The sequence below is a fragment of the Pararge aegeria genome, chromosome 11 (assembly GCF_905163445.1).
Source record: "Pararge aegeria chromosome 11, ilParAegt1.1, whole genome shotgun sequence".
Lineage (NCBI taxonomy): Eukaryota > Metazoa > Arthropoda > Insecta > Lepidoptera > Nymphalidae > Pararge > Pararge aegeria.
The window spans coordinates 9,951,719-9,966,965 of record NC_053190.1 but is presented as its reverse complement, the minus strand read 5'-3'; the positions used below and the strand labels follow the sequence as shown (position 1 = coordinate 9,966,965).

General features: G+C 34.7%; 1 protein-coding gene across 5 annotated transcripts in view; it reads right to left on the bottom strand.

Moving 5' to 3' along the window:
* The window catches only part of LOC120627197 (WD repeat and FYVE domain-containing protein 3), a 40,243-nt gene that overhangs the window by 24,526 nt on the left and 470 nt on the right, over positions 1 to 15,247 (bottom strand). For 2 of the 5 annotated variants that reach the window (XM_039895058.1, XM_039895060.1), the window contains exons 2-18: positions 13,728 to 13,973; positions 13,097 to 13,255; positions 12,440 to 12,632; positions 10,946 to 11,010; positions 10,028 to 10,149; positions 9,213 to 9,251; positions 7,627 to 7,828; positions 6,825 to 7,144; positions 6,368 to 6,415; positions 5,198 to 5,571; positions 4,344 to 4,513; positions 3,653 to 3,820; positions 3,174 to 3,319; positions 2,503 to 2,659; positions 1,745 to 1,941; positions 620 to 778; positions 406 to 537 (exon numbers count right to left, since the gene is read on the bottom strand). In XM_039895058.1, the coding sequence (XP_039750992.1) occupies positions 406 to 537; positions 620 to 778; positions 1,745 to 1,941; positions 2,503 to 2,659; positions 3,174 to 3,319; positions 3,653 to 3,820; positions 4,344 to 4,513; positions 5,198 to 5,571; positions 6,368 to 6,415; positions 6,825 to 7,144; positions 7,627 to 7,828; positions 9,213 to 9,251; positions 10,028 to 10,149; positions 10,946 to 11,010; positions 12,440 to 12,632; positions 13,097 to 13,255; positions 13,728 to 13,973 (2,897 nt within the window). The remainder of the gene's footprint in view (positions 1 to 405; positions 538 to 619; positions 779 to 1,744; positions 1,942 to 2,502; positions 2,660 to 3,173; positions 3,320 to 3,652; positions 3,821 to 4,343; positions 4,514 to 5,197; positions 5,572 to 6,367; positions 6,416 to 6,824; positions 7,145 to 7,626; positions 7,829 to 9,212; positions 9,252 to 10,027; positions 10,150 to 10,945; positions 11,011 to 12,439; positions 12,633 to 13,096; positions 13,256 to 13,727; positions 13,974 to 15,247) is intronic. The other 3 variants (XM_039895059.1, XM_039895061.1, XM_039895062.1) reach the window with 2 other exon arrangements.

Genomic DNA, 15,247 nt, shown 5'->3' with positions numbered 1-15,247 from the left:
AAATTGTAAATATTTAGTATTTATAAGAAAAGCATCACAAAAGTAATAAAACTCGGTTGACACCTAGGTTTGTAGTGAGTGAAGTATAAATACAGATCTTAATGAGAAATATTCGGAAATAAATCTTGACAGTTACAGTAGGTATATAAAAATCTTTACACTTATCATGTGTGCAGATGAAAACAGAGCTGATTACTTTTTTGAACATTCGACAAATATATGAATTTTAACTCAAGAAATGGTAATTTAACTCATTGTTTTAACATAAAATGCAATGTCAGGACTAAATCTACCCTCGGAGAATCGACGTAGGCTCGATATATATGCTTGCTTCGTTGCAGCGTATTATGTAGTAATATCATGTTTTAGCAGTATTAAACCTGAATGAATGATGGATGAATATACCTGTAATCTCTTGGCGTTGTCATGGAGACTAATGTTTTTATTCGTGTGAGAGGAACTGGCCCACCAGGCTGCCAGACTTGTCCAGGCTCCGGAGCTAAGCAGTTCAAAGGATTTCCCATTCTTAAGAATTCCCTAAAATTAATAATATTTTAAGTGTTAATAAGAATTGTCACATAAAAACACTTGGTCAATTATTTTGAAGTAGATTCTATACCTGAGTTCCGTAGGTCGAAGCGCATGCGCGGCCAAACGTTCTAGAACGTACATTGCGGGTGCGTGCAACGGATGTTTTTCAGCGCGCAACGCCGCGCCGCATACACGCAATACCACGCCTGCCAAACCCGCACCGCACATCACTTGCTGGTTGCGTTCACTGTAAATAGTAGAGTTTACAACTAGTGCATTAAACAAGCCATTTTATCCTAGACGTTAATGCGGCCGAAGACGTTATCTCCCGAGCCGAAGGCGAGAGTTGATACTTAAGTAGAGGATAGTTTTATGTTCTTGAAACACAATCTACGATTATGACTGTATTAGAGTCTGGGACCGGGGACCCATCAACCCATTACCGGCCCACTACAGAGCACGTATCTCTTCTCAGAATGAGAAGGGTTGAGGCCATTGTCTAACACGCTGGCCAAGTGCGGAACGGTACTTTACACGCCGTTGAGAACACTTTGGAGAACTATTTGGCATTCAGGTTTCTTCAAGATGTTTTCCTTCGCTGTTTATAACAAGTGATGTTTAAATTAAAAACGCACATAACTCCGAAAAGTCAGTGGAAAGCCGAAGCCTTAGTCACTAGTTCATCACCGCTTTTGATTTTTATCTTTACCCAACTTAAATTCCAATAAATAACGATAGGTAAGGTAACAAGATACACATTACAATGCGATCGACTCGGAAAATTCCCTTTGATGCCTTTAGGTCGATTTCTAAACATTGGAAGTTACGTATAAATTTACGTTGGATAAAGAAATAATGCGCAAACTTGCCGTTCCCGATTTATACTGACACTGAGCATTATGCACTCTGCTATTCAATTCAACTTTAAGTGAAGAAACGAAACGTTTGTTTTATAAATATAACCTAAAATAAACTGTGTAAAACTAAATAAAATCTAAAACGTCTGTGAAACCACCGCAGCGAGGCACAGTTCCTAAGAAGAATGCTGGCAGCATTTATAAATCTAACCTTTATTTATAAATCTTTATGCATGACACATAAGCTCGAGGACTATAATGCCTAATTTAATTTTTATTATACCATTTTTTTTGTCATCGGATTCTATTTTAAACATTCGCCTGATTTAAGGAATTTTAATTTAAGTTTTGTTTACCTTCTAACGAGACTTTTGAGCACATGTGCAAGGTAGTCCCGAATGGCGCGAGCATAGTCCTCGTGTTCGGGAGGCCGTGGTAATGCGGGCAGTAATTTCGCTAGCACTATGACAACACCAGAATGTACGACCCACGCTTCGCCACTGTTATTTCCCGTTGAGAGATTGAGAGGAGTTGCGCGGCCCGCGGGTTTTACCTATACGAAACCAAATAGACTAATTTAAAGAAGTTCTAGTGTAGTGTTTATCAGAGATCACTTTATTGTGATATGGACAAAAAAATAACCATTGCCAAAGATAAATCACATTTAAAAAAACTAACAAATATAACAATATATAATTGTTGAGTAACAGTTATTAACAATTATTGTAAAGTCAACATCTCCTGAGGATGCTTCGGTTTCGGAGCGAAACGTGCGTAGAGAGTACATTGTCGAAGATCGGTTTGGTGTGGAGTATAAGGATTGAAGAAATTATAAATTACACCATACAGATTCTCCTGCTTTTCGCGGAATATAGCAAATTAATCTTAATTTTCATAATATATCATGGATTTTTGCAAAGTAACGCCTGCTTCTATCCAAATATAGCATAGTACAACTATCAAATCAACCAAGGAAATCATTTTTTTTTAATTTATTAAAGGAGCTAAACTTAAATCTGTGATATTATTTGTAAAAACCAAACGAATTCAAGGTGTTCCTTTGATTACATAAGCCATACATTATAGTTAAATAAACTTTAGAATTATATCTTACCTCGTTAATCGCTGAACTTTGTCGTGTTAAACTAGGTGATTTTACATCAAGCGACCCGCAAAACGTTGGCTTATCGAACGAATCCAACGCCACGTCATACAATAGCCTTAATACGATACATGCGTGTACGAACACAGCGGGCACTCTTTCGGGAAATCTAGAAAAAATTAAGACTTTAGCACACACTTTACACGAAGTTCAAATTGAACTATTAAATTACATGTAATATTATCTATTATATAAGATTATACATATATTTTGTTATACTAGCCAATTCATTACAGCACGTTGTGTCCTGGCGCTATCTATTGGGGAAAACTTAGTATTTTTCAGAGATTATTGTAATCTATCATATAGCGGTCGCTTTTAAATATCAAAACATTGCTCCATTATAATAAATTTGAACTTTTATGCCTGGTTTTAAAGCACAAATTCGCCCACACGTCTACAGCCTGCAGTATTGACGAAACATAAGTTAAGTAAAAACATAATATGCGACTTTAATTATGAAGAAGAGGTCTACTTTTCTTTAAAGTTATAGTATTTCGTTACTCGAAACTTATTAGATGATGGCGAGCTGTTCAAAGTTACTCTCTAGAGTTCAATTCACTTTTGTTATTACAATATTATTAAAATTTAGAAGAATATTCATAAAAACAAGCTATACATACGTAGTTTCCAATATATTTCCGGTAAAAATTTCGTGAAAAACCTCATAAAGTTCCGGATTACCAGGTTCCGTGTCGTTTTGCAACTCAATGTCTTTGGTGAAACAGCCCAGTAATCGTATTGTTTCATATAGCGTTGTCATACAGATCTACAAACATATAATGTTATTGTATTACGGTGACTGCCTCGTTGGTCGGAACTACAAAAATAACAACTCTGGTGTACCAGTGTTTTGGGCTCCCTTTTATTTCTATTTTGTGTTAATGACCTGTCTAAAAGCATTTAGTATCCTTCAATTTTATTCGCAGATGACACGACAATAATTATATACCATGTAATGATATTATGAATAATGAATCGGAAATAAATAAATCCTGATAAACGATTCAATAGTTGGAGTGTAATAATTTATCTGTGAATGTTAATAAAGCTAAATGCATATAAATCAAAGCCAATTTGCATTTTTCATTTCCACTTTTACCTCGTGATGAAAAAATTTAGCATTGGCCGGTTCAAATCTCATAGCAGTACTTATTGTGTAGAAAACAATATGTATCAGCTGCAACATATCGCGGTCCATCGGTTCATCGCCTTGCAGCTTTCCTTCAAGGGATACAAGTACGCTTGTGACGTATACGAATCCGCTAACCTGTTGATCGAAATATATATATACACACGAGGCGTAGTTTAACTTATACTATGATGATTGAAGTTTTGTTTCATAGTAAAGGGAATTAAAAGGAAAATGTAATGAGCACTATATCAGATAGAGATCGGGAGTTGTTTTATTCAATATGAAAAAATGATTAAAATGCAAGTTATCGTATCCCACTTCTGATATTTAAAAAAAAAGCAGATGGTATTCAGGGATTACTTATAACATAGCAAAAGGCTCAATACCGCATGAATTTATCCCACCTTCCGACATTAAATCGCTATCACATAAAGCAGGAGGCACTCCAGATATTTATTTAAATTTATCACTATTACTTTATTTCAAACTAAGCATATTAATAGAAAGAAGACATTCTCTTACGGATTCTTTTATTGTTGTTGTTACCTATTCGTAATTTCTTATTTATTCATTCGGTCAGTGAATTCGGTCGAAGAGCGCATGAAAAGTTTAAGGCATAATTTTGATGTAGGTACTTGAACGTGACTATCTAACTTACCTTTCTAAATATTGTTCTCGTCCGATGCGAGTCCCGAAGGCAAACAAGCAGAGCTTTCAAAATGTGCAGTTTTAGTTTCAGAGCATCGTTCGGTGCTGCGTGCATTCCACATAGAAGCGCGGACATATCCTCCTCGCCTGACCCACTCACTATCAACTCTCGTACAACACCTTATTTACAAAACAAAAGAGTAAAATTCAAAAAAGAAAATAATTTTATTAGTTCGTCGCGCTAGAATACAGTAGTCGCATGATCCTTAATTAGCCTAACAAGACTCTTGAATACTTTCGCGTATTTAACATGTAAAATTCATATCTTAGCCACTTGCGAGCATTTTTAGTCTGGCCAACTTAGTCGACAAAGCTATCTGGCTAACAGTATGTTTAACATTGTTAGACTTAGAATGGGTGTGTGACCTTACGGACGAGCCAATTTAAATGCAGTTATTTTAATCGAAGGTGCGTTTAATCACGATCATACTTCTTGGTTTGGTTATATTGTGTAATACTCCCGAAAACCTTAAGACTCGAAATGTTCATAGCATTTATCTCTTTACCTAGTTCCTAACTATGCTCTATGCAAAATAAAACGACGAGTGTAGCACACTCTTCATATCAGGGTTTGAATGTTATTATAACCGATCGGATATTATTAGATTCAAGCGGTTTCGTCTTGTGATTTCAGTTTTGTCGAGCAGATTGTTCTGGGAAAGATATTTCAAACCACTCTTGAACCGGTTTCTTGCACTATATGGGCTAAGAAAATAAAAAAGTACGCACGCAAAGATGTTAGTTGCGCTATCGAAGCAGAGAGAATATTTGAACTATAAATAAAAAAATAAGCATGTTGCTTACCCAGGGCTTTATTCCTGCACGACTCATGTACAACCATCCCATGCACGCACTTTGCCCCCCCACAGTCCCTAAACACATTGCAATTATTCACGTTCCCATTCAACAATGCTGTCAAGCTCTCCATTACTAAACCGCCCAACTCTTCTTCTTCAACATCTGAATTAGGGTCTTTTATCAGTGAATTCTGTCTTGATTGTCGCTTTTTTCTTTCTGGAGGTTTTGGGGCATCATTATCAGTTTTGTCACCTTCCTTTATGCTACTTTCCTCTTCAAGCTGTTTATCTTTCAGAAATACCGCGTAACGGGACAAGCAAGTAACGAATACCTCAAGCATACCAACTTCTCGAAAGACATCTTTGAAAATCGCGTTGTGTCTGTGACAAATGATATTAATCAGATTTAATAGGTAGGAGTCATTTTAAACACCAATACATGTATTCAAAGAAAAGCAGGGCATGCGTTGGGATTATAGGAGAGTGAGTGAGTGTAGCTAGTGCAGACTACAATTTACACAAAAGATATTTTATTCAAATGAGTCTAAACCAATTTCTACTATGAGAGAGGAAGCCTGTACCAGTAGTAGGACATGTGCTGAGGTTGGTGATGATATGTTTCATTATAACTATGATATACTATTGATGAATTTCTTAAAGAAAAGGTCCACTTTCATCTCACACAAGATAAAACAATAAATAAATAAATAAATTTACTACGACAATACACACATCGCCATCAAGCCCCAAAGTAAGCGTAGCTTGTGTTATGGGTACTACGATGACTGATGAATATTTTTATGAATAATATGCATAAAATACTTATAATATACTATCTGTATATTATAAGTATTTTATGCATATTATTCATACACCCAGACACTGAAAAACATTCATTGATTGTTAAATAGTAAAATGATGTTAAAAAAGAGCAACTGCTCTTCTCGATAGAATCTGCCTTCTGAACCGGTGGTAGAGTCACTTTCAAAAGTACTCATATTAGGCCTAGTTGATATAAATGAATTTTGAATATTTCGAGTTTTATTTTTATTTTCTTTCGTTCGTCTGATGAATGTTATCTATGGATTGGAATATATCATGCAAGGGGTTATATTGGTTTATTTTTTCGCTCATATTGTCGTGATTCAAAAATGACTCAAATAAGAATAGGACTGACCCTGCGCCATCTTGAGATGAAGAACTATTACCATCCAGCTTGCCACTACTTCTTTTCGGTAGTGCATGCAACAAGAGTAAAAACTTTGTTTTAACAAAATAGAAGTGAAAATAAATACAAAAAATCTGACGTCAGTTGTACACAATATTTCATTCTGCTCATCGCTCCAAGGACGCAAGAACACACTTATTAGAATTCAAGGCATTAACAGTGCCTTATTTAAATACATATGCATAATGGATAAAATAAAAATGTACATTTTAGGCAATATCTGGTCCAATTCTTATTTGATAAACTGCTCTTCCTTCCTAAGACCAAGCGTTAGTCGTTAGCATGATAGATGATGAACTAACACCAACAAACTTAAACTCTTTTCTATCTTACTCTACATTTGATCACCGCAACCATTAACAACTATGAAATAGCCAAACTTCAGAAACATTGTGAGAATACTCACTTCAATATATTCAACAGTGTCTTCATACATAAAATACTGCAGCTCTTAGACTTGTTCGCTTTCAATAATAAAGAGAGCGATATCAATTCCTTGCAAGGCACAAAGTTAAGTTGAAAAACGATAAACTCTAGCAATTCAAAGAACTTCTCTTGTATTTCAGAGTTTTTCATGTGAATCCTCTCCGAGAATTGACTGAGTGTGTTTTGATTTTCGAGTATGAAATAGTTTGCATTGTCCGCGTGGTACACACTGGATATAGCGTCGAGTATGGTGCAACAGAGGGCTGGCGATGTTGACTTCATGAATACTGACTGTAACACCTGCAAAATTCATACTTATATCAATAATGCGATACATAATGAATAAACGATACATAAAATGGAGCACACACCTTTTCTAATGTGCAATGTTATTTTTTAAGCAATTAAAATATTACTTGCTTTAACCGTGAATGAAAACATCGTAATGAAACCTGCATGCCTGACTGTTCTACATAATTAATGTTCTCAAAGGTGTGTGGAATCCACCAATCTGTCCACCTGGTGTGGTGGGCTACGGCTTCATCCCTTCTCATTGTGGGAGGAGACATATTCCCTGTAGTAGATTGGCAATGGGTCGATATAATGTTGACGATGATAAAAACAGAGTAACGTTTAATATAATACAAATTAAATATGCCTATAGTACTTAGTATAAAGTGTAGGAATGCGAGAAAAATTTTCATAAAGCTTTAGCATTAACACTATCAGGTGTTAATGGATGTAAAGAAGCAAACATAGATAACTATGAGCTCTATTTTTACCTGAAATGCTTGTACATTTCTGACAGCTTGTCCGGGCGTAGACGGTTGCGGGAGAACGAATCCCTGCAGTTGAAAGAGTTCCGTATTCGCTCTAGTAGGCCGTAACTCCGAAAAACCGCAAGCACATAGCGAAGATATCATAAGCACCAAGTTCCTTAAGGCTGCACGAGCTTCAGTGCCACTTACTCGATCTTCCTCTAGCCTGGGAATAGTTATGACAAACATTAATAAAAAGGCACCATTTGGAAATGTTCATCATACCGCGCTTTAACCCGTTCTATGCAAGTCTACACGTGATTTACACGTATCCGCAATCGCGAGGTCGATCCCCACCGCGCTGCTTAGTACGAAATCGAATACGAGAGGTCGATCAAGTCGAAGCTCACAAAAGGAAACCGCTCATAAAGGAACTGTTAAGACTTTTCCCAAACATAAACCGAACTTTATTTAAGAATAAAAAAAACGCTTTAGCTATTTTTGTTTTCAAAATTTACCCTTAACAAAATAGTCCTGGAAATATGGGCCTAAAAGAAACAGATTTAATATGACTCAAACATTCAAAACAGGCGCCGCATGACATGAGGTGTTGCAAATAAGTTAAAAGTACAGGACGACCTGAATCGTAATTCATAGTGTATTACGATTGACCAGGAAGGCTAGACAAAATATATCCTATCAGAGTACGAGAGATATGGATTTGTCTTCAGATATGATATATTATCAATAGGATAAGCAATTTTGAGCAATTATTCTTGAGAGGCTGTCAATAATTGATATGAAGGTTATTGCTCAGCTATTTAGGCGTTATTTTATTGTAGCGCCTAATGCATCTTTTTGGTCAGACACCGCCCGGTATACTGGGCAGTAAGCGTAGTAAAAGAGTATTCTTTTAAATGTATATGCATAGATCGACTGACAGCCAACGGAAAACTGTAAATTGGATGCATTTCTTACCTTTCATGCACTGAAGAAACATAAAAATAGCAGATTTAATAATTGGTAACAACTAAATTTAAAATACATGAATTCTTTGACAACAAGTTGTACACACTATCAATGCTCTCCGATTTTAAATGTCTAGCGGACGTGGGTCTAATCCATGTTCGCGTGGGCGTACCGACTAATCCCCAGTCGAACCGGTTGTTTTGTTTACCACCCTACGTCAAGTACCAAGCTTCATAGGAGGCACCCTTAAGTTGGTATTCGACCAATTTCGTCGAGTCCAAGAGAAGCTGGTGACGCTGTAATAATTTTAATAGCGGCGGTAGAAGTAGTACAGACAATCCAAAACAACAACACTGTCAATATATACTTATATATAACTTATACTATATTAACTGACATATACAATTAACAGTTCTAGATTTGCAGATAATGTCATGTGACTGGCAAGATCCAAACTACAATTTGACTTTTAGTTCCTTTTGACAATAGTTAGATTATTATGATAATAGGCATATTTGTGTTAGGCATGATCGTGATAAGTAGGTAAACATAGGAACATGTAAGTTGACGAATATGTAATATTGATATTAGGCAAGCAAAATGCAATTACTCAAGCATAAAATCTATAAAACAGTGCTTACCCTGATGTCAAATAATCGGGCACATCTTGTTTCTCATGTCTGTGGTAGGTAATAACAAAAAATAAGTAAAGTACAAAACCTAAACTAAAATAAATTAAAAGGACTAACTAACCTCCGAATACTGAGAAGTCTATTTTAAGAGGATATTACGGTTTATTGGACTTGTTTTGACTTGTTTGTTGATTTTGTCCATAAATAATACTAGTGTACTCATATTATACGGATGGATGTTTGCTACTCAATCACGCCTAAACGGCTTAACAGATCTGGATGAAATGTAGCACAGAGATAGAGCCAGGAATGTATAGGCTACTTTTTATCCCGCAAAAATGTACAGCTCCGGTGGGAATGATTTATTTCCACAGAGCAAGGCTCGGTATTATTTTTGCATATTAGTAGTTTATCGGTCAGATAATCTATGGCATACACGAACGAAGCCACGGGCGACAACCAGAGTTAAGTTTTACACAACTACGATTTCCTAGAACCACTTGTTTTTACAAGTATTCTTGCTATTTTGATAAAAAACTTATGGCGATTTGGCCAACCATGTTCATTATTTCAATTATATTTGTTATTAAAGGCGATATAATCTTCATAACCAAAGTACTCTTAACATTCCAGCACAGCAACTAAATAAAAAAATCAGTAAATTCGGCCAAGAAACGTTGGAATAATTGATAAACATACATAAACTTTTCAGTATTCGGCTATAAGCAACTTAATAAATTATAGCTCTATTTCTACTTATTGAGAACGTGCCTAGTTATCAAAATACCTATAAATATGTGCAACTACTGTGTTTCGATACATACTTGAGTAAAAATTCAGACAGAAATAGGTATCCTTGGCATGTGCGAAAGTCATCCAACAATAATTGACTAACTTCACTGGAATCTTTCAAGAAGCAAAATACTGCCACAAACATTTCCACAACCTGGAAGAAAAATTACAGTACAACGGTTAACACCTGTTCAATAATAATTGAAAAAAATAATAAAAATAATACTTATAAATGTTCAAAAAAAGACTACAGATTATGCACAATTATGACCAGTCTGAACGACATACCTTTTTATCTTTAAACAAATGTACATACAAAGGCAGATTTGCTAACATTTGTAAACAATAAACTTTTTCCCTCCTAAACCGATTTTAATAAGTCTTTCATCATTAGAAAGCTATTTTATCCAAAAAAGGGGCAATAATTTATTAGAGTATCTAATATTAAGATTCAGTCTGCAATAATATATTTTTTAACAAAGACAGAAGAAAAAACGTAACAGGGCTGTGCGCGTACGCATACGCATACTAAATGCCCAGTCATACGAACATTTGTACGTATGCCTGGGCATTTAGTAAGCGTAAAAAACAAATACCATTATTTCAGGCTGAAATAATTTTATTACTGAAATGAAATTTGGCTTTTGTTATGTCTGGAAAAAACAACATTTTTTATGGTGTTTGAATTATTAAAAAAGGTATAGTACTTTCAATGCTTATCAATTAAAAACAGCGTTATGTTAGGCTGGGGGCGTTTGGGATTATATGAGTTACATCAAGTAACGCATTTGGAATATCCTAGAATATAATGTGAGCAAAGACATCATCTAACTTCGCGACTGTTATGTATCACGCGTTACAGGAACTGAATAATAATTATTTATTAATTGAACTGTTATGTATCACGCGTTACAGGAACTAAATAATAATAATTTATTAATTGAATTTACCTCTAGTGGTGTTAACTCTGGAATCTTTTGCATATTTTCAATGCAGAGTCCCACACATCCCTTATCTGAAAATACATTATTAAATAACTGTCTGTAACTAAAATCTTTCGTGTTGCACTATCCCGTTTTCCTTTTTCCATAAATGGTTGTCTGGAAGAGATCGCTTAAAGCGATAAGGCCGCCTTTGCGCATTTTATATATATATATATGTATATTTTTTTCTTATATCTTGTTTTCTCTTCTAATTTGTGCAATAAAGACTATTACACATCTATCTTTATTCGAAACCTTATAAAAGTTTTCTATAGGTGTGTTAAATGTCAATGTAAGTTTGTTTGTTACGCTTTCACGAAATAATTACTTAACCGAACCTCATGAAACTTTGTAGACATATTCTTGGAAGTGTTTGAAGTAATATAGGATACTTTTAATCCCGACATTAAGTTCGGTTCCTTTGGGAGAAGGGATAAAAGTGTTTGACGATTTTACACCGTAACTCCGACAAATTGTAACCGATTTAAATAATTACTTTTGTACTATAAAGGTTATAATATGTGTTTAATTTTTCCCAAACTTTGTGTAGATCTGAATGTGGTTGGAGATGGAGGACAGAACTCCTCAGCGGACGGCAGCAAACCCCTCATTTAAGGCTTAGCGATACTGAATAATTTAATTTTTTTTAGAACTACAACTAAATTGAATCAAATCAAAAAACAAAATCAAACGCAGACGAAGTCGTGGGCAACAGCTAGTAATCTAATAACTGTACGATACAATTCACAAGATACTCAGTTTTCACTTTTATCGGCAATTCCCAAAAACTGCCCCTTGATGTTTCTCTTCATTCCAATACTATTTACCGCTTGATTGCTGGTAAACGATAATACACTGTAAGACAATCTGTTTCTACGCGACACCGTACGGGAACGATAAACCGCTTCGCGGCACGACTTTGTCAGTAGGGTGGTAACTAGCCACGGCAATTCAGAAATTATAAGTTCTCAAATTACCCCTTCCCGGGCATCGAACCCTGAACCTCACACTTAAAACCACAGAACTCACCGCTGCCTTAAGGCGGTCGGTCAGAAAACTATTCAATTCTGTCAGACTTGAAAAAGTGATCTTTCACTCCTCAGTCAATAAAAGGTTTATTGTACGGGCAAATAAACGCCGCAATGTATAAAATAAGTGTTTTCTCACATAACAGCTGTACCCCACATTCTTGAGCAATTCAATTTGCATACTTGTTACTTTAAAAGTGCTAAGTGTCAAGTCAGGCCATTAAGAATAGATATTGCGATGCTGGTACTCAATAGAGAACCTTATACATGTATAAAAGCACTGCATGCCACGTTTTAGAAAAGCTGTAGATTGTTGCAGAAATAAGTAAGTTTCAGTTACTATAGGTTGTACTAAACCTCAATACTTAACTATGAGACAAATAAAGCAATTAGTTTATTTTTTAAATCATCATACTTATCAAACTTGGCTTACTGTGAATATATTGGACAACAGATTGGGTCAAGCCATGTCGGGATAACGTCATCAAAACTTCAGCTGCTGACTTCCTCCACATCATATTATGTGGGGCGCACCAAGATGTGATGGCAGAGAATAGTAAACTTAGGTCATCCTTCCTCGCCAATTCTTCACAAGGAAAGGGGTGACTGCATAGTCTGACTAGAACCTAAAATAATACAATTTTCAATACTTCTTTGTTAGCAATCATGATTAAATTAACTTTTTTGTTATCATATGTAAGAGGAAATATAGCTAAAAGTAAAGCAGTCACAAAAATGCCTTTTTGCATTGGCTAATTTTTACTTGCTCTTTTGAAAAACTTAAACAATTCATGAGTGTGATTTGAGTACAGAGAGAATGTTAAAGATGGCCAGTGAACAAAGTACCCATTTAGACAAATGTGTTTTTACAATCTTTTGTTATTTTAAAGTAGCAAGTTTGATTATTATGAAATAATTTATGGCAACGATGATAGTTGTTACACAAAGCACTCTAAAACATCTTGGGCCCATTCATCTTGAGCCTATAAAAGGGTTCACTCAAAATTAAACTTTAGCGTGGAATACATTGTCACATACTGAAAGCTATTAAAAGAGAAAGCACACTAAAACTGCTAACAAAAATTCATACTTGAACAAAAATCTTCTGTAAAAGAATCCTTCTTTCCCTTGGTGTAAATTCACTATTTCCATCCTGGACATCTGCTTCAGATTCAGGTATTTCCGGTAGATCAAAAAATAGATACAGACATTTTACTAAAGTTGAAGGTATAGCTGCAGTAGTCATGACCTAGAAACAAATTAAGCTATTTGTTAATAGCTATTGCGCTCATAAAATATTGACTTTGAACCAATTTGTAAGATCATTGCATGGTTTTTATCGTTTAATGAAGCATTAACTATTTACTTCATAAGTTTCAATATACTTTGCTATTTTTAAATATCTTATTATTTTATCAATTTTGCAAAATAGCAATGACAATATAAAAAAAAATCTACAACAATCACATCATAAACCTAGTCTATTAAATTGTGGTATTGGCCATCTTTTTCTTCTTCATAAGAGAGTAAATTGTTTATGCTTTACATAATAGAAATATAAAAAGAGATACTATACTGAGAAACAGAAAAAAATGGCTGATACCACAATATGTTTATTTAACAACTTATTTAACAGTCCAAAATTTATCTATAATTATTTATATAATTATAAATAAATAATTGCTAAGAACTGAGGATGTAAATAGAAATTATCAACCAACCTGTATTAAAGATTGGTCACCAGCTGCTAAGAGATTCAAAGTGGATAATAACATCCATCCATTGCTTGACTCCTCAGAATTCTCTATTTCCAAGAATTTTGCAATAGCACAACTAGCTGCCTCTGTGCTTTGATTGCTGGCTCTTTTTCTTATTTCAGCCACCATAAGCTTTGACACTTGTTGACAAAAAGATAGGATGTCCCAAAATTTTTCATTCATATCACTAGATGGACTTGTACCAAAAACCTGCATACAAGAATGTTCATTTTTGAAAACCTAAGGATAGAAAGTTTTTTTAATGTGTGAAAACTCCCGCCTGGTTGTGTTATTGGATTTGTGTAAATAAATATAGTCAAAATACACTTTATTACTGAAACAAGTGCCTGGTTAAATCATGAAATTAGATTATCTTACTTTACCAAATCACAACAAAACAAATAAAGAAGTAGTGTGAGTATTTAGCACTTTTGCTGATTTTATAAATTGTTCTCAATAATAGCTTGGGGTCAATTCTGTTCCACATAGATCTCTTCTAAAGTAAATAATAAAGTTATTAATCAATCTAAATCAATATCTGAAAATTTTGGATTGAATCCTTATCTACAAGGATGCTGTAGGAAAAGGATAGCACTGTGCCATCTGAAGATTTTAGATTAGATTTATTATTGATTTTGGTGTAAATAGCTGCAGAAAAAATTGTGCTACTACAAAATTGTGAAAAAGACAGCACTACAATTACACAACACAGATTTGTTTAGTAATTTTCTTACAACAGTCTGTACCATTATTACCAGTTTTGGTAATCTATGTTGTAGCACATGAATTAAACATATTTAGGTGGTTGTCAGTCCCCAACCTTTTATTGAATAGAATAAATATTGATGTTAAAAAAAAATGTAATTCAATTGGCTATGATCATATAAAGACATAACTGGCCCACTACAGGGCCCAGGTCTCCTTTTCCACATTGAATAAGGTGGAAGCTGTAGTCCACCACGCTGGCCCAGTGTGGATTGGTTTTATATATTGGAATTTAATACTAGATACAAAATACATACAAAAACCTCAAGTACCTAAAATTTCTTCTAAAGGATTTTTTTAAAGAAAGCCATTACATATGAATCAACTTTTATGACCTATATATACTATCTGTGGTTTCATTTTGTGACTCAACTGATAAAAATATAAGCAGGATATTATTGAAAAATAACAAAATTTGAAACCCAAGGCTCAAAAGGGAATAGAGACTAATTTTATCTATTACTTTGCCTTAGGCAGCGAACCTCTAACATATACAGAAATTTGAGTGTGTTTATCTGGATGATCTTGAAAGAAATCTTATAAAATTTATATTAGGGCATGATTTGAAATACTCAGCTCACTCTATATCAGGAATATCCCACTGGATACGGACATGGCATAAGTATAGCAGACGGACAAGTTTTAAGAAGTGTATGCAACAGACATCCCTGGTAGTACACTGACGAGACCTTGATGTATGTAGGCACAATTTAAATGAT